Here is a 24,173-nt window from a genome sequence, read left to right as displayed (position 1 = left end):
TATGGAAGCTAGGCACACACTACAAGTCAGTCCTCAACCGTTCCATCGCGCTCCTCTAACCCCGAACAGCAAACACGTCAACCGTGTACACAACCTTCGTCTCGGGTGCGAATGCTGCAGCTTTTTCGGGGCAGATAAGAAGGAACTCAATCGCCACTATTGGGTATCGCACAAGGAATACGCGAAGCACAATGACGTCCCTAACCCAGGAGGCAATTGCAAGGCTTGTGGGAAGTCTTTTACCAGGAAGGATCGTATTCCTCGCCATCTTGAGCGGTATCCCTCGTGTCGTGAAAAGCTAGAGCTTTTGAGAGAGTCCTAGCTTTTCACGACGTGAGAGATGGCGCTTGGTATAGCGAGGAGTGCGGGTTTATTTTAACAGTCACGGTTGAAGGAATGGGGGAATATTTTCGGTTTAGCAGTCTCGGTCAATTCAATTCATCGTACCTACAGTGTGTCTGTATCCTGAGTTCTTCCTTCCTACAAAAGTCCAATGGCAGCAAAGTCTTTCGGTAAACTCCAGCACTTCTCAACGCACAATTCTGCCAAAAGCAAGAGATGATAGCCAATCTCAAAGTCCTAGGATGTCTACCAGACAATCTTCTTGAACGCCTCAAGATCGTTCTTTGCCAACTCCTTGCGATCAATCTTCTCCGCGGTCTCCCGCTTGATCGGCTTGGGCAATTCCTTTAGAATCTCCACAAGAATGTCTGGATTGAGAGCAATGCCTGTGAGGTTCTTGACGAGATCCTCAGGGGGAGAGCTGTCGATGATCATGCGGATCTTGGTAGAGCTTGGTGCATCACGCATCTGTTTCTCGGGTTCAACGGGGAGGAAGCGGACAATTCCCTTGGGATTTGTGAGCAGTTGGCGACAGGTCCAAATGTTCGTCACGGTCTCCAAGGCCTCTACAACTGCCTGTTCGACAGCTTTCTCAAAATTAGCTTCTGCGCTCTCAGTGACTGTGGGGGAAGTGTTACCTGGTGCTCCCTGCTGCTTGAGCTTTTCTCGAATTTCCTGCTCGATTCGAGAACGGTTGATCTTGAGCCTCTCCCAAGGGGAACAGCCGTTCAGTTGGCGAAGAGTAGACGGGCACCGAAAGTCGACTGGGCGAGAGATGTCCGAGGTGATTGCGTCTCCGCAATCCCAGCACTCGGCGTCAAAACCACGGCCGTAGGTGATGACATCCGGACCGTTCAGGACGATATACTTAATATCGAAACCATCTTTTTGCGCCTCGTTGGCAAGGTTAGCACGGAAAGGAGCCCACTCCTTTCCAGGCCCATCAAAAACATAGGCCCAGTCAACAGGAATTCCTGAACCCTTCCAGAGCTTGGCGCGCTGTTCTTTGGGAATCACAATTGCGTTGTCTCTTCGATCCATCTTGTATTGAAGGTAATGGTCATCTGTAACGACGATGATCGCGGCAATGATGTTGAGATCTGCACCTGCGTTACGGAAGGCGTGGCTCAAAAGACCGAGATGACCTCGATGAGGGGGGTTGAAGGACCCGGGATAGATCAGAATTCGGTTCGTTGCGCCCCGTTGAAGCATAGGGGGATGAGTCGCGGTCGCATTGTTGAAGGGACGCTCTGATGCTTTGGTAGGCTTACGATCGGCGGGTGTAAGCCGCTCGACGTAGTCTGCAAGACGCTTTGAATGCATGATGATTCGTGATGCTGGGTATGCTTAGGTGGTCTGTTTGTGATTAGGTTAGGTGACGTCTGGGGAAGGGGGGGAGTAGGGGAGAAGGGAAAGGGGGAATAAATAGACAAAGCGAACAGATTAGCAGTAGAGTAAGAGTGCATGATCCTGGCACTGGAGTTGGGTGAACAAGCGAAGGGTTCCTGAACTAGGCATCTATCAGTGCCGCTTCGTTGTTGTTCTTGAGAGTGACAAGAAGGGAACGTTGGTGGGCACAGGGAGAACTTATTGACAGACGTTTTTCCGATCTGTACCAACGACCAAATCAGATCGATGTTTAAAGGAAAGTTAATCCGTATCTATTCCTTCGAGGTTTTCTGGGCATCTTGGTGTTTCTCCTGTTTTGAGTTCGTGAACTCCCTCAACATTGGGTTCAAGATGAACTATCTGTTGTGCTGGGAAACGTAACTGGTAGGAGGGATAAGCAGCTCTATGATTCGTTATTGGCGAGTTTGAGAACAGTACAACTGTCGTTTTTCCTCTAATTCTCTCGCTGTTTTGTTATTTTGGAATGGAGTGTTGTGATTCCTCTCGATGATTTCTCCTGGAGTTTTGGCAATAACACAGCAGGATCATTTTCCCAAGGCTGAAGACAGTGCAATAAGGTATCTAGTCTAAGTACTATCTAAAGCTAGCATAAAGCAATGATCTAAATTATTTTATTTTTTAGGCAATTCTTCTACTACCTTGATGCCAGGTAGTGGTGGTGGTAGTGTACACAACGTCCAAATCTTGATGCGTTATAGGGTAAGCACATGGCAAGATCGAAGCTCCTGTCGTGATACATTACATGAACAAGGGTACAAACACACCGCATCGCTAAGAATAGAACAGAAGCACAAGAACAGATTCAGCACGAACAGTGCAGAAACACGATATCCCTCCACTGATTATACTCGTGAAGCTTCAACTCCCCGCTGCTGCGAGCTCCCCTCATGATGCGCGTGTTTTGTTGACCGTGCTTCGCTAGTATCTTGGCTGATCATCACAAAAACGGTCGCGGTTTAAACCCCGAATCAAGCACGGATATGGTTTGTTGGCCCTGCATGAGATCGACCATGTAATTATGATGCGTATTTGTTGTATGTGGCTACCTGAACAAGTCAAGTCTCATCCTGTAATTGCGAGCGGTGAAAAAAAGAAAGGTCAAGGTTCCGTCAGTTCATTTCGCTGTGCTTTAATTGGAAACATTTGACCAGGGTGTCTCTCTCTCTCCCCGGGGTTACAGTATTTGTACCTTTGGAGCTGTTATGGGAATGCAAACTTGAAAATGGGAAAAACACAACATAACGCAACACATGACCCCTGCTTTTCTGTTGGAGGGTAACAGCTTTGTTCCTATTCGTCAGGGGCAAAACCGCGGGCACGGCAGACAAGTCTTGGGGCGAACTGGACCTAGTTTAGCTTGAAAGCTTTTTGTTGGAGAGTCTGGCGTCATGGGTAATCATGATGAAAATCATGAGAGAAAGGGAGATCTGTACCTGTGGTGTTGTGTGTGTCCAGTGTACTGTAGCTTGTGATGGTCAAACCCTGAATCATGAGATGCATATTTAGCAAGAGAAACATTAATGGAGATGATCTGTCGCATCTTGAAAGCTCCCAGCTCAAGCTTGCCTAGCTTCCGAGTCAGCTGGTGTTGGTTTCATCATCCCCAACCGCTACCTAGGATAAAGCTTTCCCTTCTACCCGTCACTTCTTGACGGCGTTACCCTTCTGCCACTCATCCAATATGGACAAGTCAAACATAACCATAGGCAATCGCCTTTCCCTGTCCTATGGGATCGTCCTGGCCTCATCGAAAACAGGGTCTCTTGCTCATCGTGTGTGTGCAGAGTGTGTCACTCGCTCATCCATGTCTCACTGCCCACTTAGCGCCCACCGCTACCTACAGTGCTGCATCCCCCCTCCCATCCCCCTCTCCCCGCCCCATGCCATGCCCCTGTCCAATCTGTGTTTTTTTTTCTCTTTCATTCTCATGATGCGATGCATTACAGACCAGACCGCACAGTATGACATCCAAAACTAAACTCCAGGGGCACAGCAGTGTAACAGGACCGATCTATTGGATTGTTTCTTTTTTGATCACGCTTCTTGCATGGATGAACAACGCACAACAAGTACTGTGATATTGTGAATGCCGAAATGTAGTATCTATCTATCTATCCTCTTGTATTACTTTCTGTTTGTTGCCTTGTCTTGTCCTTTTGGCACGTGTCGTATCTGATGTGTGTGTGTGTCTTGTCCCTTGCTTTGACCTATTGAATCTGGCTTGCCTACCACCGCGTTAATCACGAACAGATCAGATTTTATTCCGCTGTATCTGTACATTTCTGAGTCTTTCTCGCGTCGCACTCTGATTTAATGCATCGTTGAGAAATATCCCGCGAAAGATAAGTTGTTACTTCGCCAAGAAACTATCACCAAACGCGTTATCGCCAGACCGACTTGACTTGACTCGAACTTGACTTCACTCAACTTCAGCCCAGTTCTTTAGACTCCACTTCTTTGACTGGCATTTTTTTTTTTCTTTGGAGATTTCCTGGGGTGGAAAAAGGCTTGGGTGGATGCCATCTTGCATCTTTTGGGTTTAGCTCAAGTCGCTGGAACCTGAAGCCGAAAGGGAATTCTGGAGCTAAAAAATTGGCGCCATGGATCCACGGCATCCGTCCAAGCTTCCACTTTCAGTTCCAGTTCCAGTTCCAGTTCCAGTTCCAGTTCCAACACCAGTTCGGGTTCCCTTTTCGCCGTCGCCTTACGCTACTCCTTTCCCTCCTTCAGTTTCTCCAACACCATCAACCTCCGACAACCGTCTCATCACGATAGTAGCTACTCAACCCAGCGCTACTCCTGTATTTGTTACGCATCCGAACCGTACATATCCGCATACTCATCCGCATGAGCACACGCACATCATTACCCACTCTCGCACACCGTCTTATGACATCGCGCGCGCCGAGTCGCATCCGCATCTTTATGCTCAGAATTTGACCTCGGATCAAAACCCTGCATATGCCGCTCATACTTTTGACCAGCGACGATCCTCCGACACGACTTTTTATTCTCAACCGTCACGCCAAATAAGCCACGATTCAAACCTTGCGCGTTCAAACTCACCAGCCGTTCACTCTCTTCGATCTCTCAATCGTGAAATGCCGCCGCCGACATCGCCTCCCCAGCCGGGGGCGAAACCGCCGCAACAAAATCAACAGCCGCACATGATGTATGGACCGCCTCCACCGCGTGCACCTCCTGTAGCTGTTGGTCCGCCCATGTCATTTCCGTCGGGTCGTGACCTTCCAGCCCTCAGCTCTATCGCGAGAACTGGCAGCAGCAACAGCTCAATGTCGATATCGTCAATGCTGGGTGGACCACCTCCGGCTTTACGCGAATCGCAACCTCCGCCTTCACATTATCCTCCTCATTCTGCCGCGCCTGGATCAGGTCCTGGCTTCGCGACCGCAGTTCACGCCTCACCAAGAATGCACTCCGCAGCTTCTGACTACCCGCCTTTCCGCCGACCACATACTCCCGATCATCAGCGACCCTATGAACCCAGAAACTCACCACCTGGACACTATACTCCCGAAGTCCCGCGTTATAGCACGCCTTCCACGTACTCAAGACATCCTTCAGGTTCTGCAGATCATGCAAGAGAACCTGGAAGACTACCTCCTGGGCCACCTCCAAGACCAAGCAGTCAACCCAAGGCATATCAAGGTATGCCTCGACCGATGGAGATGGGGCGACCACCAAACCCAGAGGAGGCCTATGGGCGACGCGACGAGATGGGTCGACCTCCACCTGGCATGGAATACAACCCCGAAAGAGTAGGCCTTCGACCTAACCCCTACGACGACCGCTATAGAGCAGAACGCGAACGATTAGGCGAAGAGCAGCGCGAGCGCGAAAGAAGAGAGCGCGCATATTCTGGCAGTGACTCGGGAAGACACTCGATACATCCTGAATATGGCCACCGCGAACCACCTCGAAATCCTTTACCGTACGGCCGACCGCCAGATCGCGATCCTAGAGAACGAGACCCTCGTGAATCTCAGGGTAGGGATCCTAGAGATATCCGAGAACGAGATCCGCGAGACGGGCAATGGGGTCGCATGGGCTCTGATCCCAGCTACCGAGCCCCCATGGATCACCAGCGACCGCATCCCGATTATCCTCCTTCTGCGCAGCCTTATCCTCCTCATGGTGTTTACCCAGGCCCACCACCTGAGCGATACCCTCCAGCCTCGCATCCGATGCCCGGCCCGCCAGGCCAAAATATGCCCCATGGACCCGCACCTTATGACTCCCCCGACCGAGCCCGAATGAATTTGATGCATGCACAACAGCAACCTCCGCACCGAAGACAAGAAGAAGGCGGCCCTCCACCACCGACCATAGCCTATAACGGAGCTCCTGGTCCGGGACAACTTGAGTCTCCACGACACCGTAATAGCGATGATGCGTCAGCCCCGAATGGTCAGCGTAATTTGTTGGCAATCCAGGAGATGAACCGCAAAGGAAGAATTTCACCACTACCCCAAGCCGTACAGGGCGCGCAATTGCAACAGCCTGGTCCAACTGGCGAGCCAGGAATCAAGAGCGAGTTTGGTCGCATGTTTGCTGGTATTGGAAACGGAGTCATGGGAGTTACAAGCCCCATGACATCTGCCGCAATGCCATTCACAAATGCAAGCTTAGCCAAACGCGAGGACCCGGAAAATGTAACACCCGATTCTGGTCCCGAGGCAGGAGGAAAGGGCACCAAGGGCAGGAGAAGAAAACTCAAAGATGATGAAGGAAAGGGCGATGATGAAAGTTCCGGACGAGTCACTCCCGCAAACAGAAACAAGCGTCCCAAAACTCACCAACATCAACATCACCACCACCATCAGTATGTTGGCCTTCCGTTTCCTCGGGACTTTGCTGATTATCATAGTCACGCGCATCACCACCATCATCATCCACCTGACGCTGCCCCATTGAGCGGTGCTGTACCTTTCAAGAACTTCAAGGCTGGCGCACCCAACGACAAAGGTCTTCCCGTCCCTCATCATCACCATCCTCCACGACCAATGCATCCACACCAGCACCAGCCGGTGAAACAGCCGGTACAAAACGCCGCGCCGATAATACCTCCGAAAACCAAGACTATTGTTTCGTCGAAAGCAGTTTTTGACTCTGTATCGAGCCGACCTCGACACCATCTTGGAGATTTTATCTACGAACCGGGATTGAGAGCTGGCAGATTGGTGCCAACCTATCCTACGCATCGACCCTTCGCCTCAAACCCTAAGCCGCTACCTTGGGAGATGATCAAAGACAATGAAAACTGCATATTGACAGTCAAGGTATCGCGAGTCCACTTGGCATCTGCCTCTAGAGAAGAGATTACCTCGCGAGGTTATCTTTGGGGCACTGATATTTACACAGACGATTCCGATGTCGTTGCTGCATGCATTCATAGTGGCTGGATCAAGGGAGAGTGGTCAGAAGACGTCGACAGTGCGACATTGGATATCGAACAGGGCGCCACCGATAAGCGACGTAAGAAGCCTGCGACCTTGACTGTCGACCTGGACTCGGAAGGTCTGATCACTGCACCTCCCACGAGCGGACCGATGCCGATACCTCCACGACGAGACCTACATGTCAATATTCTCATTCTTCCCCGTTTGGTCAAATACTATTCTTCAACCCGACATGGCATTACGAGTCGGGAGTTTGGTGGAGATTATGGACATCGTCGTGCAGTTCACGACGGTATCAGCTACATGATCAAGAGTGTACGATGGGTAGAAAATGGAGCGCAACCACAAGCACGACTCCGAGGCCAAGCTCGACGTGATCGCATTCGCAAGGCCATGCGTGAGGTCAAGATGAGTCTCGATAACGGTGTCGAGGCAACTAGGGAGAAGGAAACGAATGGAAAGTTGGCAGGTGGCATATCAGCTACATGGAGGAAAAAGGAGCCCGAGCAAACCGAGTCAAAGACGAAGGAGAAGGATACCGTCGAGGGCGACAAGGAGAACAGTGAACCGACTACTCACGAGGCGGAAGCGAACGAAGAAAATAAGGAACAGCCAAAGGACGTGGAAATGAGCGATGCCGTCGAGGCGCCGACCACAGAGGCGAAGACGGATTCTTGACGACAGTCACGATTTTGTCACCATACCATAAAAGGCGTTGGTGTCATTGCATAGCAGGGCAAAGAGCCGGAGCCAAAGGTCTTGTAGCATTAGAAATACCCCTTTCTGGTTATGATAATAACAAATTTTAATCAAGGCGTAAGCCTTTGTCTATAAGTATTGATACAGTTTTGTACATTTGCCACCGTCCCTCCATGACTTTATTGTAAGCCCATTTGACTTGAGTTTGCCATTCGGTATTGTATGCCGTTTAGAAATCTGTCGCTCGTCCGTTATAAGACCAATCGCTATCCCCACCCCATCTCAAAGGCTCATTCTTGGGCCCTCCAACTTCTCCAGTCTTGGGATTAACGTCGCCCTCAAACTCAGGTGGTGCACCGCGGAAGTAACCGATGTTCATATCTTCATCTTTCTTTTCGGGGGTTGTTGTATGTCTGATTTGCGATGTAGCCGGTGTAGCAGCGCCAGCGTTTGTAGGGTTTGTGGTAGAGGTGACAGTGACGTTGGGTTCCTCAGTTGGTTGAAAAGCAGAAGATACACTCGCAGCGCGCTGAAGACGCTCGAATTCGGCTTGTTGGTCGGCGGGCAGTTTTGGTGGTGAGGGGCGGGATTGGAATGTTGATGACAGACGGGTTGAGGGGCGGATGAGGGGCGTTAGACGACGGGTTAGGAGACGAGACATTGTGTCGGTTTGTAGTTGAAGGTTTTGGTCTGATTGTTTGGTTGTGAGGTTGGTGGTTTGGGGGTGAGTGCGGTGTTGAAGTTGGCGCAATAAATTGTAATGGTGATTGGGATGGAGGCAAATGGAAAGTTGATGATGTAGATCGGAGTGAGACGGGCCGAGGTTACGTTTATCGGCGGGAATAGTGGGGGATGCGGGATTGAAAGGTGGAGCCTTCTTAAGGGTCCTTAGAAATGGAGGAGGTCATTGCATCCAAGAGATCATGTAATCTTGACATCCATTCGCTTCGCTGAATGGGCGTCTTCGTTGGTGTTCCTTGGTTAGAGAGGCAGTGTGTATCCTGTGATACTGGATGCATTAAGGTCCCATTTGGTGTTTTATATCACCAAAAAGCATAAGAGGTGGAGTAACTTAGATAAGGTCATGATCATTTAAACATAATCTTAGACCATTTATTTATATCGCCCCAAAGTTTAGAGGAGAGGATTGGGATAGACATGCACCTGTATCAACCGAAAGTGAGGATACGATACCCTACTGCTCACCTCTTCATAAGCCCCTACCTTGGTCCCTACGAGATCGACGAGGAGTGAACTGAACTTGGTAGGCTCTAGGAGCCGATGTTTAAACTTTGTGAGCGGTTTCCCGCTCTATCCTTATACCTTCTTGGTGGCACCTGTGGCAACGAGTGGAAGTATCTCAACTTTGGTCCTGCCAACGAGAAGTCTGCAGTGCGACGATTCTGAGATCCCTAACCAGGACCGTGTCGTCCGACCTGAGGACAATATGAGGGCCCGGTGTGATGTCGCCAGCATAGGCGTGATGATCTCCGCAAAGGCAAATATTGTTGTGTCTCTGTTATAATGCTTGGGTTAGGGATAAGGCAGGCGAAGTAGTCGGTAGATGATTGGAGGTGAAGAGAAGATGGTGCATGAAGAAGTGATTCTTGAATCTCAACAAATGCTCAGTACCAAGCAGCAGAGAGGTTATCGTCTAAGATCTAGGACGTTAAAAATAGGATAGTCTAAGTGCTAACCTAAGCGACCATAAAGTGCTTAAGCCATTTCGTCTCTTAGGTTCTCCGCGCGTCCAATATTTCTGATATCCTCACGATGCTACAATCGAGAATGTCGTGGGTTACATCAGATACCCCAGGTTCAATGTAAACCACGCCGCATCGTGTCATATCAGCGGCACAGCAGCTACTTCGGTCGCCCGATCGGGCGGCTTAAAATACACGTGGGATGTAAGTGAGTTCCTGGAGACTTCAACATTAGAATCGTCGTAGTTGTGGCGTTTATTAGTGTGACGGCCAAGGAAAGATTTTGAGATGATGTGTAGCTTCGGGAAGTGTCTCGGGAAAGGCGTTGTTTGTGCGCAGATGGCTGAGAGAAGTTGAGAAATGCGTCCAGGATCAAGAGTAAGTGCGCCTTCGAGAATCTGTATCTCAAAAACCTAGGACAGTCAAGATGGCTATCGCATGGGAATTAGCATTGAGGTTAATTCTAGATGTCGATTACCGCTTACCATCGCCCGATTGAATAGTCTAGAAACTCTCTATTCCTGCGTTATCGTTGTTTTACACGCGGCTCACAACCTCGTGGTCCATCCTCACAGTATCATTGGCTCCTTACACCACAGCCCCAAATCATCACCACACTCACCTAAATCTTGGCTCAAACAATCTCTCGGTCTTCAATTGTAGCAACAACCGACTAAATAAGAATCGCCCCTGTGTCAAGCCTCGCCTATCGAATCACGTCTTCGCAAAGACGCACACTCGCAACGCCGTTGACTAGTCTAACCGCTCCCTCGGGAGAAGGAGCTTAAAAGAAGCCCGGTTGCCCCGCCTGTCTTTGTCTTATACCTAATACCCTGCTCTGCAACTCAGCTTTATCTCATTCACCCTTGAGATCTTCATTGCTTCGATATGGAGTGACATGCTGTCGTCGTGGAGACGCGGCGCCCTATATCTTCCTATTATCTTCACCTATATCCTAGGCAATGGCGACACTTCATCAGTATGATTACATCTTTGCTCTAACCGTCATATTCGCTTGTCTCGATGCCTGGAATATCGGTATGTTCTTGAGTACACCCTTCACATGCACCATGCTGACATTTTAGGTGCCAACGATGTGGCCAACTCCTTCGGAACATCCGTCTCCTCCCGCTCCCTGACCATGAAACAAGCCATGCTTATAGCAGCAGTATGCGAATTCAGCGGCAGCGCATCAGTAGGATCCCGAGTCGCAGATACCATCCGCACCAAGATTGTCGACCCTCACCACTACGACAGTTCGCCTGGTGTTTTGTTACTCGTTATGATGTGCACTATCATGTCGTCCTCGGTTTTCCTTACTTTTGCGACACGGCAAGGTCTTCCTGTATCAACGACGCATTCTCTTATTGGTGGCTTGGTCGGTGCCGCGACGGCGAGCATTGGGATTCAGAAGGTTAGTTGGGGATGGCATGGTGTTTCCCAGATCTTTGCGGCGTGGATCATTGCGCCTCTTATTGCGGGGTGTATGGGATACTGCTTGTTTCTTTTTACGAAGAAGTTTATTCTGATGAAACGGAGTGCTGTGAAGAGGGCCTTCTACTCAATCCCGTTCTACACCTATCTTACTGTTGGAGCGCTCACGATGCTTTTGGTCTGGAAGGGTATTCATGCAATTAACCTGTCTGCGAGGGATACAGTCATTGCGATCTTCGCTACCGCTACAGGAATGACGTTTCTCCAGATTTTGTTCATACTTCCGTTTCTATGGACGAGGATTATGCACGAAGATTGGACTCTCAAGTGGTATCATGTCTTCCAGGGACCGATGCTTCTTTGGAGATCACCTCCCCCGCCGACACCAATTGGCTTCACGAAACCTCGAATCAGGGACTACTACCAAGGACATCTCACGCGGGAGGAACTAGATTACATACGGACTTCCGAAACACTTCTTCAGTCGATTCAGACACGAAATGGAGAGTTACCTGATCTCGACCAAGACGACGACTGGATTCTTCCACCGCCAGCTCAAACACCTCCAAGAACGCCACCCAATAAATTCGAACGACGTCCCTCTTCCGAATTCGTACCTCCACGTCCAGATGGACACTGGAACAGTCCAAAAGTACTAGCATGGAGAGTCAACCGTGTGCTACTCCGCGGTCTAGAAAAGGATGTTGTAGCAATGCAGAAACGCAACAACATTCTCAACTGGGACTTGGAAGATATGCATGCCCGATCAGCACATTACGACAACCGCGCAGAATACATGTATTCCTCCCTCCAGATCCTCACTGCCGCAACAGCATCTTTCGTGCACGGAGCAAACGACGTCAGCAACGCAGTCGCACCTTTTACAACAGCCTACCAAGTCTGGTCCACTGGCACGATCCCCGGTTTTGTCGAGATCCCATTCTGGATCCTCGCAGTCGGCGGTGCTTGCATCGTTGTTGGACTGTTAACGTACGGTTACCACGTCATGCGCACGCTGGGTAATCGTCTCACGCTCATATCGCCCAGTCGCGGATTCTGCATGGAACTTGCTAGTGCTATAACCGTGCTTATGGCGACAAGATTGTCGTTACCTGTGTCTACGACACAGTGTATCACGGGCGCGACGGTAGGTGTTGGGTTGGCTAATGGGGATTGGAGATGTATTAATCCGAAGCTTGTGGCGTGGATTTATTTGGGTTGGATTGTTACGTTGCCTGTTACGGCTGTCATGTCGGGGTGTTTGATGGCGTTGATTATCAATGCGCCTAGATGGGAGACATGACACTGTTATTGATTGCGATAATGTTTGTTTAGTAAAATAACAGAAGAATCCTTCTTAAGAGGTTATGCTACTAAGATAAAATAATCCAAGTGCTAGTCCAAGCTAGAGTAAGTTGGCCGCAGGGTGTCGGAAGAATTAGCCGTCATAAGCATATACGACGCAATAGTTTAGATGACCTTATCCAATTTAGATCAGAGTTTAGGCTACTTTATTTTGGTATCCTAAGCTATGAGACGTACAGTATAAGCTTAATTACAAGCTTCTTAGATCATAGCCAGCAAATCATGCCCGGGCTGATTGACAACGAGGGTTGCGTCAAGATCGTGTAATCGCGGTGCAATATCTTCGTAGGTACTGTAACCTTCCTTGCCATGACACTTTGAAAATACGCTGAGCAACTGGAACCGAAGTTGAGTCAAGATTAGCCGAGTATTTCGAAGTTCCGAGGCTGGTTATTGAGGTTGGCCATCAAGGTATGAGCTTCCATCATGGTATTAGCCGTAGTCTCCACTTCATCATGACCTTTATGTCCTCCCTCCATGGACTCATTCAACTTTTTGCCCTTTCTTGTTTTGATCTTTATATCTTTGTTCTATGCTCATGAAAATTGATGAACATGTCCTTCAATCAAGTCCCTACTGAAATTCTCCTCGAAATCGGCGATCATGTCTCCCCCGACAGTCTTCGCCATCTCTGCCTCTCATCCCGTCACCTCATGACCATCTTCCAAGAAAAAGCGTATCACTCTACAAGTCTAGACGACGCCATCTCCTCCGCAAACCGGTTCTTCGCACTCGCATCAGGACCTCGAGGAAAGTTCGTTCGTAAAATCACATACAGTCCCCGCGATCCTTGGCGAAGATCAGCAAGGGACAACATCCGCCTGAAGGAAGGCGAAGCAATCCGATATCCTCTTCTCAACCCCTACGTTCAACTTAGCAGCGAGACTCGTCAAGCACTACAGTCTTTGAACTTGTTTCCGTGCTTGAAGAAGTTCCAGTTTGATCTGGGCGGATGGAATTTGAATGAGTGGAGGGATGCACCTTGTTGTTTTACGCTGTTTGGGTTCATTAGGAATAATGATTCTTATCATGAGGAGCCGTGGAGGATTGTTGTTGAGAATAGTCTGCAGGCTGTTGCGAAGAATGAGGTTGGGACATTTGAACAGCTTGAGATCAATGGGTTACCACCTACAGGGTCGGAGTATTACTATGCTTGTGCTTCGGAGAATTGGAAGACTTTGCTTGGGTCACTGAAGAAGTTTGAGATTTCACTTGCAGAAGTCAATGGGCGGTTTGGAACCATGACAAATGCGCACAATGGGTTTTTGTATTATTTCCCTTATGCCTTCTTTCAACATCTTACGAGTGTACGGGATTTGAGGATTGGGGGAACAGAGGATGCTATTATCGGGAGTTCGGATAACCTGGAGCCTATCGATTGGACATCTTTCCAGTTATCGAACTTGAGATTCATCGAGATTGAGTATTCTCATATCATGGATGGACTCTGTGGTTTCTTTGCGAACCATGCGCATACCCTGGAGAGGATACGTCTGAAGAATTGCTTTGGAACAAGAAAGCAGGATTGGATGAACTTGATCCAAGTCTTCCTTGATAAGAAACCTACACAGCTAGTACAGTTTGACATCGTGGCGTATCCAGTACGTCTGCGACATGGGCAAGGAGATTATTTCTACAAAGGGGAAATTTGTGGGCATGGCATGGTAGGGGAAGTCAAGGGTGAGAAGATGAGGAAGTTTGTGGTTGGACAAGCGAATGATACTTGCGGACACTTTGAACCTGTTGAGGGACATGCTGTGGATGGAGATTTGGAGCTTGATGAGCGTGATGTTATTGAGAAGTGGAGGGAATTGGAGAAGTTGATGGAGAGGAACAGAAGGATGAGGGCGGATGAGCGATGAGTGTTAGATGTACTACTAGAATCTCTTCAATAATTAAGGGTTAACTTGTCTAAGTACCAGAGACTACTGAGTTATAAACATGATCCTATCTACGATTTCCATGGAGGGTCTGTCAAATTGAAGGTACACTCAGCGAGGATGCTCACCTTACTCACAGCAACGACCAAGACACAATCATATGAGACCACGAACAAAACTAAATATTGACAGAAAGAACAAAAAGCCTGGGAAAGACTCTCATCTTGTCAAGCTGGGCGGTCCAAAAGACCCCTAAATCTTCACTCCCAGCCGTGAAGAAACCCTTTACTCAAGCTTGGATTCCCGGAGAAAGATAGATGGCAACTCAGTATCGGCAAACAACAGGCAGAAGAGTCATACGTCGCTGCATCTGATGATTCCAGATGAGATAGCGGTATGCTGCTTCCCGTCCATTGGCCAGAGTATCGGAAGAATTGGTCCCAAGATATCACTTTATGTCAATTTGAGCAGCGAGTCAGGCTATTTCTGTTCAGTGCCCCAAGGCCTACATGATACATTCCCTTTTGCGAGGTGACCTGACGTGAGAATAATGAAGATTTGGTGATGGATAAATGAAGGCGCATATGTTGTGTTACCCAGTAGCCGCCCAGCCGCCCTCATGGCTGAGGGCGGTGTGGTCTGTCAACTTCCTCCGCCTACTCTTGTGATACATCACTTGCGTGAGCCGTAAGTGAGATGAAGGAAGTCAAATGCAGCTGAGAATGCACCGGAGGTGTCAGATATGGCATGGTGACAAAAGAGTGTCATTAAGAAGCAATGTAATTGCCCAGTACTGATGTTGAGACCAGCCCTATTTCGTGGGGATGTCCGAAACATGAATACGTGATGGGAGAATTGATCAGGTTTGCCATTGTTGACAGAGTAATTGACGTGTAAGACGGGAATAGAGGCGGATATATGGCTGCATGCATGCAAACATGGCGTTGGCCGAGCCGCAACCCGCCACACAGACGATACAACATCGGGGAAAAAGAGAAAAGAAGAGCTCCAAACTGTCGATCCTCCTACCTAGCCAACAAAAGTGAGTAATCATTTGTAAGTTATTGAGTTGAGGGGCTGGATGAGGCGGGAGTGAACATGCAGAGTCCCGACTCTTAGACCACTTTGACGCATCATCCTGGACGCATCAGGAAATAAGTGGCCAGGCAATTTGGAAACTCACTCACGTCGTTTGAACTGCCTCCGTCTGGGAAGCGATTCCCAGTTCCTGTTACCCCATTGCGACGACAAAGCGGGTGGGTAACAGAAGGAAAGTCCCTTAAGACTTAGGGTACAGAAATAAAGTGGCCTACATGCTAGCCTAAGGCGGCATAAGGTGACCGAATTATTTCGTCTCTTATGCTTCCATCTGGTAATTCTTGTGATACTCTGCGGCAGAGGTCCTGGTAATGTTCTGCTCATGCTCTATGAACAACGCTGACTCACCCTGTCTGTTCTAACCATGCCATATATACCGTCCCCCCCATCACCCCCTTGTTCACTTCTTCTCTTTTCTCTTTGGAGTTCTCCTCCTTTGGGTCCCCGCCTCCCTTAGGTTGTATCAGCCTGTTGGTTATGTCTTGGTACAATTAAACTGTACTTGGGGTTTCTGTCAGAAACTCAGCAAGACCTGTCCAACCGGTTAAGGCTGTGGCTTTTTGTTGTCTGCGCGGAATGCTTCAGTCCAGAGGAAACTTGCTTACTGCCAGCACGTTTCTCCGGGAGAGCATCGCAGAATTTGCAACGACAAGCTCCTGAAAGGTCGTTCACCTCATCATATATATATCGCCAGCCCGGATCCCCAGCTCTTTGATACTGGTAAGTTACATACCACTGCTGGATGAAAAGAGCAGAGATGAATGACGTCTATCTGAGCAGAGTGAGCAGTTTTCCGCCTCGTGACAGCGGGTTCTCTTGGTTTCGTTCAAGCTTGCTACGCCGAAAATACTTCCCTTGAAGAAGGACGAATCTCACGGATCGGTTCCAAATATCCCTACTCTCCTATCACTCTTCGAACTTCAGCAAATCATTCTGTTCACGCTGATAACATTCACTGGATCTTCAGCGTCGGCATAGTGTCTCTATCATGGCTTACTACTCAGTTATGAAGCAGTGCCTCACGAGCCTGCGCTCCGGGGCTAAAGTCCTAGATGACCTGAAGGAGCAGATGGAAAAGACCGCGAGATCGATGAGCGTTTTGCCCAACGTCTTTTCCATTACGAGACACCAGGCGTCCCAAACAGCCGCCTTAAACTTTCAATCCTTTGGCACCATTCTTACCCAGGTTAGTGAACAGTGACAGGCGGACACCACTAGCTCAGACTCTAACATAATCTCTGACACGTAGCCGAGGACTTGGTCGGTGCCTCACCCTCAGCCCCTGGCCTTTCTTTTCTCGTTCTTTGCCAGATCAACAGTCTCACGAAGGCGAAGCAAGGAAAGTCACGGTGTGCTGTTGGCCCGTGTCTGTGTCTCCCTTAACGATCAGCGTTTGGGAGTGAAGTGTGTCTGCCCCGGGGCGGTCGTTGGCTCAACCAGTTCGTGAGGGTAGAGTAAGTCGTTGATGTTCTTTGATGAAATTGACACTGACTGTTGAAAGACACCGGCTTCGTTGAATGGAAATACGGTTAAACCTGGCAGACTAACAAGATGCCAACATTTGCCGCTTTGCGGGAAAAAGCTTTGAGGTTGAACACTTGCCCCCCTTCGATATAAACTCATCGAACGAGTGGGTGTCAACAACGACCATTGGGGTATCAGAAGGATTGGCTGCCGAAATCATAAGAGACGATACGGTGGAAATGGCCCATACATACGACACTGAACGGGACATTGACGCTCGGAAGTTCAATCTGTATGTTCTTCTCCCGAACTACTTCCCATTCGGAACACTAACCTCCAAAGAGCCCCGTTTTAAGCCACCAATACACCGCGTATACGAAGATGTTTACCACCCGAAGTCAAACAAATCCGCTTCGTTTCAACAGCGGTCATATTTTCCGGATTACTTGTCGTTGGGATCCCGCATGGCATCCAAGTTTCGCAAGATCGACCGAGCAGCCCGTCTATCTATCACGGTAAGAATATTGAATTCGATCAAGCCAATCTGACGTTCACGGGGAGCTACCGAGGCGAATTTTGGTCGTCTTCTTGAACCAGAGAACACTCTCGAGAACACTCGAGAGCACTCAGTCTATTCGATTGAGAACGGACATCTCCATGAAGCCTATCAAGGCAGTGTCATTACCGATCAACGGTCTCAGGAAACCTTCAAGCTTTATTCCACTGAAGCTGCTGACGACCGCAGGTAAGCTACCTCTTAAATCACCATATCATCTACCAACCTCCTGAGGCAGACGCGAGACCGGAAGGGGAGTCGGTTGCACGGAGAAGGGCTCCAAGTCGACATCGTGTAGTCGAGCAAACTATGTCTCCGCCACTTTTCATGAACTCACCACTGCATCCTCGCAGGCCCAACTATCAGCTCAGCCAAGCGTTCCACTCCAAACAACCAATGCTACTCAACCAACTTCCAATCCGGCAATATCATTGCCTACAGGCCAAGGCAACTCAAATGCGCGATTCTCCCGCGCCATGGTCCTGCTCCCAAGGAACAGCGCAATACACATGGAACCAGTCACCCTCAACGAAGATGTGCCAAACATCAATCTTATACCAGATCTTCGAAAGGTTGAGAAGATCCCTTATGACGCGTGTGTTCTCCCTTGCGGAAACTTTTCGACATATGGGGCTGCTCTTCCAAAGTACAATGAAAATCACCACAAGCAGCACAAATGCCCTAACTGCCCTAACTGCCAGTTTGGACGTTCTGCCGCTTGATGATAGGGCTACTGACGACCAGAAAAGGGAGATGAGCCACTACAGGGATGTGATTGATACCCTCCTCACAGTAAGGTCACCAATTTCTATTGGACCGGATGAACTGGTGATCGGAGCCTACGAAAACATCTTGGACGTCGTCAAAACGCTTCACACTCCATCTTCAACCTCTCCGCCGCGATCTCCACCGCGGCTTTGTCGATCACACATACAAGGCTGAATCGCCCCAAGCTTTGACAGAACGGAGAGTCGCTGCGCAGCGGTCACCTGTTCATCACCTCGCATGACGGGCGACAAGACACGTCCCGGAAAAGACGCACACCAAAACGACTGATCTGTGACGGCGAGTCAGCTACTGGGGGAACAGGAACATGCCAGGACCAGAACCAACCTAGAGACAGCGATAGGAATGGTAAGGGGTATTGCAATGGTACGCACATGAGAAACACAGGCTAATTCGAACGGCAGAAAACAATCTTGAGCGACATCAAGGACCTGTGCGAACGTGCAGCCACCGACCTTCGGGGTAGATCGCTACCATGAAGCCATTACTGAATTTCTTAGCGAGGAGGTACAGAAATATCCGCAGTCGAATGAAAGAGGAAATCGTCATTAACATCGGGAGCGCAGAAGAACTGCAGATTGCAGAAGCTACGACAACTTGGGCGTATGGAAAGTCACAAATGAACCGATGACAAAACAGTTCTTCCTGATGCGCCATCCCCACCATCGTTCCTCGATAAGTATCGGCTTTGTCGCGAAAGGGCTTGACAGCCCAACAATTCAAACAGATGCAGCAAGGAGTCTACACCATGTGTCTCTACGACGAATGTGGTCAGGTCTTCAAGAAACAACATCAAGTTGATAAACACATCAAGTCAGCGCACCCTGGACTCACTGGAACCGGTGACTCAGGGACAGCTGATGGGGTAAGTGACCTACTGACTCTTACTCAAGCGAGCTCATCTAACATTCATAGGATGTTCCTAGCCTTACCGAAACGCGTGTTTCTGTGCAAGCAAAATGTCAATCGTAATGGACAGTCTCTTGTGGCACAGAATAATCTTGCCACACGGGATGTCTTATTCTTCCTCCCCACTCACTGGCCTGAGCTTGTGCAAGTAATGGCCCGAACTCTTCGACATGGAGCCTGGTGGTGGGCGTGGGAACACTACGTTGAAGTTACACTTCCTTCCAGTGTGCAAGACGAATTCTACATTCTCCCGCGGCTGTCAACAATGCGTCAAGGTTATCGTATTAACAAAGAATCTTACTGCCGCAGCGGAAGCTTGAGTTACACGCCTGTCACGCCCAGACTTAAGACCCGTTGACATGTTCGCTACACTTTCCTCCCGTCTACAGACTCCAACCGTGGCGCCCAAGACCATGTAGTCGAGTGGGATAATGCGCATGCTTACAGTCAACCCGTCGGCTTAAACCTGACAACTCGACGAGCCCTCTCCACAACAAAGGAATGCCAATATGAATAGTCTTACATTGAAGAGCTTAATTTTGGGATCATGAACGTGGGACTGCAACATTTAATCGCCGTTGCCGAGAGGTTCGCTCCCTCCCTCGAACGCCTAGAGTGACATAACGTCACTTTCCTACGACGACTTCCAGAGGGTCTGGGGAAATGGGCCGTTGCGGTACAAAACTGGCAACAAGAACTGGCTCACCAATGAGATACTATCATCAAACTACACTAGACTGTTTGCAAGGTGTCAATGAACTCTTGCGAAAGAGACACGCTGGAAACGCGAAATCACAAACAGCAGGTGTTATGACTTCCCTATCACCTGGGGTCCAGGCGCAGCTTGGATTTCTCATCGCAATTATAGCTGGCCAGGGAGAAGAGAAGATTTCCAATATAACGAAATCACCCTGCATCCCAGGAAGCCCATTCCGCAACTTCGTAACAAGGATGAATTCGGCCGAGTACCCTCAAACACTGACATGTATCTCGCGTTCTCTGCAACCTCTTCCTTTTCGAGCTTACCAGCAACGGCCACCCCGTTCCGGTCAAGGAAACGATCTTCTCGCCCGAATCAAAACCCTCAATGCAGAGAACGAACAACTTGCGCATCAAATGGCTTTGCGCATCCTCTACCCCTTCGACTCGTAGAGGCGATACCAGCTCTGCTTCATGGAGATCATAGCCCTCTTCTGATGTGCGAGACGGCTTTGGCATGTCTCAACGTGTTGCGCGGAACTCAGTGCTGTCCTTATTCCACCCTATCGTCCGGCCTATACTCCCGGCCCTGTCCCAGGTCAAGCTATCCACGGCCACGGTGCAAACGCTAAACGAGTAACATGAGGTACCAGCTGAACCTGTTGAAAGTCAAAAACCACGAATAGCTCAATATGGATGGATGGCCTTTTGAGCAACATCGCAAAACTCACGCCACGAGAAAGCTGTCGAAGAGGCCATTGTAGAGGCCTTCAAGACCGTGACCAACATTTGGACCTGTCGCCAACTGGTTGTCATTGTACCTCGGGATGGCAATCCGTTCTCCATCGTCCACCGGTCGAATTTACTGCTCCCGAAAGAATTATATTTCCTTAATTCAATTCTTCAGCTACACTTGGCCATAGCCGGATCGACGGCAACAAGAGACGATATCCATTGAAATTGGAGATTCTCTTTCAAGTAATGTTTCCGAGAAGTGCCCTGGATCGGCGACTGGTTGAGAGAACGAAGTTGTCAACCAGCAGTGAATGAAGCAGGGTGTCATCGCCAATCGATAAGCTATTAACCAGGACAAACAGCTCCCTTGTCCAAAGGCGGACGAAGCCCGCGCGGATTGTTTCAAGGGAGGTACTCTTCAAGGCGTTACCTTAAACACGGTGACGAGGAAAGCATGGCGCGAGGAACGCAATGAACTTGGTTGAGGGGATATTGTTGTATACGCAGGGAATTCGGACGCTGGCACAAACAGCTTCTTTCAAGTCATCTATTGATATATACTCATCAAGAAAAGGAAAGAAAAAATACAAAAATCATTAAATAGTTCTTGGAAAACAAGTCTGATTATCTTGTCTCATCGCTCGCTGGATTGACATGGATTCATTAAACTCACGTGACGCCTCTGAAGTGACAGTGCTAATGCACGTGATGACCATTGGCCCTCGGCCCATGAGAGTACCCTGCATTTACTACCCATCCATACATATCGCCGCCGTACGGCGAAACCGGAGCTATCGAATGAAGCTTCCAGAAACTGGAAACTCTCTCAAACCCAATTCATTATTCTCTTGCCAATCATCTTCATAATCCTTCCAAAAATTGTCCCCCATACGAAAAGCGATTGCGCAGAGATACCTCACTTAGAGCCATCATGATATCGACCCCGCCACCCCGCTCCTTGCGCGACAAGTGTCTCGAGCTCAGAGACAAGGTCGAAGCTTTTATTGCGGAGGAACCCGAGACACAGATACTGCGCGATGTGCAGAGCCAAGTTCGCAAGTCTATAGAGGTTGTTGATGAGGCGTTGCGGAAGTATACGTATGTTTTTGTGAGATTGGCAGGTATGGCGGATATGGGCGGTTGCTGACGTGCGCAGGCCGGAACAAATATCGTTATCATATAATGGAGGGAAGGATTGTAAGTGACAACCAGAGCTTCAGGCAAGAGTCATGACCGCGCGATACTAACTAACACACCCAGGTCTCGTCCTCCTCATCGTGATCCTCGCACGCATGGGTCGCATCTACTATTCCGACCAGACCAACGGCGCCTCCACCATCACACCTCCCGAGAAGCTCCAATGTGTATACATCGTCGCAGCGCATCCCTTCCCCGAAGTAGACGAATTCGTCGAGACGTCCAGCGCCGAGTACGGTCTTGAAGTTGCGCGATACGTGTTACCCATGAAGAAGGGTCTCGAAATATACCTTGAAGAGCGACCGAGCATCAAGGCTGTGTTTGTGGGTACTAGACGGACAGATCCTCATGGCGAGAACTTGACGTTCTTTGATCCGACGGACGCTGGTTGGCCGTCGTTTATGAGGATACATCCTGTTATTGATTGGCATTATGTACAAATCTGGGCTGTAAGCACCACCTCCCAACCCTACACACCTCCGCTAACATCTCCAGTTTATTCGCCATTTGGGAATCGCATATTGTCCTCTCTACGACCAAGGCTACACGAGTCTAGGCGGCAAAAAGGATACACACCCAAACCCGCACCTAAAGAAGCAGGGACAAAACGGGGAAAGTTTCCGACCTGCGTATGAGTTAACGGAAGATGATGAGGAGCGGCTGGGTCGCGAATCATAAGAGTTGAAGCGAATGTATTTGTAGCTGAGCTGTGGAGGAACGCATTGTATAGAGCATTAGACTCGTGGCGTTTTGGGTATATACTCTGCTATGCTATGGCATTTTCTTGCTTGGTCCATGATGCCTATCTCGCGTGATGCGTTGGTAGGTTTGTGACTGCCTGACCCATGTATTGTTCTAACGTCCTATACGGGTCGTGCTGAATCTCAATCACCTCAACCTCATGTCTTGGAGCATCAGAAGAATTGGCCCTCGAAAGCATAAGAGATGAAATAATTTGGTTATTTGAGGTTAGCTTAGACTAGCACTTAGTCTACTTGGTTATAGTAGCCTGAGCCTTACAGGATGTTTCCGCTGTTATCCGCCTGTCATGTTATGTCTGTCACTGAGATTCCCCCTTGCTTTCACCCGCCATATACTTGAGCCTCCACAGATCTAGTGGTCATAATAAATGTCGAAGCTCCTTCTGTTGTGAAGGTCCTCGCCACATTCTTGGCTACCTCTTCTCGGCGACAATGGCCTCCAAAGGTCGCGGAGTGAGATTCCAGGTAAGCTTGCTTGTCAAACTTCTCTGTTTTGGAGAGGCCTTGACTTTCGCTTGAATGGCCCTTATATCTCTACGGTCCATCATATCCGCGCTGGACAAGCCTCGTTGAACCAACCTACCTAGGGGGCTCCAATCTATATCGTAACTTACTACAGATACCTTCGCTTCTTTCGCGACGGCACTCTTGTCAGCCTGCTCACCACGAACGAGCCCGCAGATGTCGACTTCCTGTGTAGTTCACATTCTTATAAACCCAGCGGCCGTGATAAGGGTGTCCACCTCCTTCTCGCTCTTCGTCTTCATCTTCTTCGTCTTCTTGTGCGGGAGGTAGCGAGCGGTAAGCGGGCGTGACTCTGCAAGCTCGCGCGTTGTCGTAGTCGGCCTATGGTTCAAATTAGATGGGATTCACTGTTTTATCGCCCCTGACAGGCAAATGGGCTTGGTTGAGGTTCGTGTCTTGTGTGTCATGAAAGAGTCTCCAGCTTCTACATGCCATGTAAGCCGGTTCCGGGAGTTCAGCAGCCCTGGTGATAGCAGAAATAGCCTTCTTGCTCTTTACCTTGGTCGTTTTTGGCCTTCTGTCTATGGCAAAAGGGCCCAGTTTCGGGTGAAGTCCAGAAGAAAGGGACATGGGTGCTGTCTCGCTGTCGATGATATTTGATATGATGCATCTATTCGCATCACTTACCTGACATTTATTGACCTCACCTTGGTTTGGGTAGCCCTCTCTCGTTTGTGGGATCTCAGTGTGCGCTTTCCTTCTGCACTGGCAGATCACATATCACGGGCATCGTCGCAGAATGCCCATCCGTTGCAGTCCCAATCATTCGTGAAGGACTCGCTGGATATGACCCCTTAGGAATCCAAACAGAGAGGCCGGGGAGGGTCACATCTGAGGCCCCAGCGTCTGGCCTCAAGGCCAAAAGGTTCCGGCCGGTGTGTTCTATCCTCTATCGCGCAAACTTTCACATTCTTCGCATTCTTGCATGCTCCTCAGGCAATGATGCCCTGGTCCTTGGCCACTGTTGTTTCTGCTACCTACTGAGGTTAAGGATGCTTACTGGGAAGGTCAGTCGAAAGCACGGGACTTCCATTCTGATTCCTACTCATAAAATCCAGACCTTCTACCCAATAGCAAAAGTTTAGTACAAACGTTCTGTGGGACTACTGTTAAGCTCTTGAAGTCCTCTCTGTATTCCATTAGCAAGTTCAACTTTTGCGATAATCTCTGGATGCGCACAACGACAGCGC

The 24,173-nt window shown here is 49.2% G+C and overlaps 7 protein-coding genes across 7 annotated transcripts; 5 read left to right on the top strand and 2 right to left on the bottom strand.

The window, feature by feature from the left end:
* Window positions 1-588: 588 nt before the first annotated feature.
* Window positions 589-1,665, bottom strand: FIESC28_09790 (uncharacterized protein; the record flags this gene model as incomplete). Its single annotated transcript, XM_031163925.1, has 1 exon — window positions 589-1,665. One exon carries the CDS (start codon window positions 1,663-1,665, stop codon window positions 589-591), a length of 1,077 nt encoding a protein of 358 aa, XP_031012028.1.
* A 2,687-nt stretch (window positions 1,666-4,352) lies between these two features.
* Window positions 4,353-7,850, top strand: FIESC28_09789 (uncharacterized protein; the record flags this gene model as incomplete). Its single annotated transcript, XM_031163924.1, has 1 exon — window positions 4,353-7,850. The coding sequence occupies one exon, from the start codon at window positions 4,353-4,355 to the stop codon at window positions 7,848-7,850; it is 3,498 nt and encodes a 1,165-aa protein (XP_031012027.1).
* A 250-nt stretch (window positions 7,851-8,100) lies between these two features.
* Window positions 8,101-8,532, bottom strand: FIESC28_09788 (uncharacterized protein; the record flags this gene model as incomplete). Its single annotated transcript, XM_031163923.1, has 1 exon — window positions 8,101-8,532. One exon carries the CDS (start codon window positions 8,530-8,532, stop codon window positions 8,101-8,103), a length of 432 nt encoding a protein of 143 aa, XP_031012026.1.
* Window positions 8,533-10,536: 2,004 nt separating this feature from the next.
* FIESC28_09787 (uncharacterized protein) lies at window positions 10,537-12,311 on the top strand (the record flags this gene model as incomplete). Its single annotated transcript, XM_031163922.1, has 2 exons — window positions 10,537-10,612; window positions 10,660-12,311. 2 exons carry the CDS (start codon window positions 10,537-10,539, stop codon window positions 12,309-12,311), a joined length of 1,728 nt encoding a protein of 575 aa, XP_031012025.1.
* A 616-nt stretch (window positions 12,312-12,927) lies between these two features.
* Window positions 12,928-14,235, top strand: FIESC28_09786 (uncharacterized protein; the record flags this gene model as incomplete). Its single annotated transcript, XM_031163921.1, has 1 exon — window positions 12,928-14,235. One exon carries the CDS (start codon window positions 12,928-12,930, stop codon window positions 14,233-14,235), a length of 1,308 nt encoding a protein of 435 aa, XP_031012024.1.
* Window positions 14,236-17,054: 2,819 nt separating this feature from the next.
* Window positions 17,055-19,129, top strand: FIESC28_09785 (uncharacterized protein; the record flags this gene model as incomplete). Its single annotated transcript, XM_031163920.1, has 6 exons — window positions 17,055-17,330; window positions 17,415-17,560; window positions 17,610-18,017; window positions 18,073-18,163; window positions 18,885-19,022; window positions 19,073-19,129. 6 exons carry the CDS (start codon window positions 17,055-17,057, stop codon window positions 19,127-19,129), a joined length of 1,116 nt encoding a protein of 371 aa, XP_031012023.1.
* Window positions 19,130-21,431: 2,302 nt separating this feature from the next.
* Window positions 21,432-22,375, top strand: FIESC28_09784 (uncharacterized protein; the record flags this gene model as incomplete). Its single annotated transcript, XM_031163919.1, has 4 exons — window positions 21,432-21,598; window positions 21,657-21,697; window positions 21,761-22,146; window positions 22,193-22,375. 4 exons carry the CDS (start codon window positions 21,432-21,434, stop codon window positions 22,373-22,375), a joined length of 777 nt encoding a protein of 258 aa, XP_031012022.1.
* Window positions 22,376-24,173: the final 1,798 nt, after the last annotated feature.

Source organism: Fusarium coffeatum (genome assembly GCF_003316985.1).
Source record: "Fusarium coffeatum strain FIESC_28 chromosome Unknown BRIP53273_contig_267, whole genome shotgun sequence".
Classification (NCBI taxonomy): Eukaryota; Fungi; Ascomycota; class Sordariomycetes; order Hypocreales; family Nectriaceae; genus Fusarium; species Fusarium coffeatum.
The sequence above is the reverse complement of the archived record's forward strand: the minus strand, read 5'-3'. Positions and strand labels throughout refer to the sequence as shown.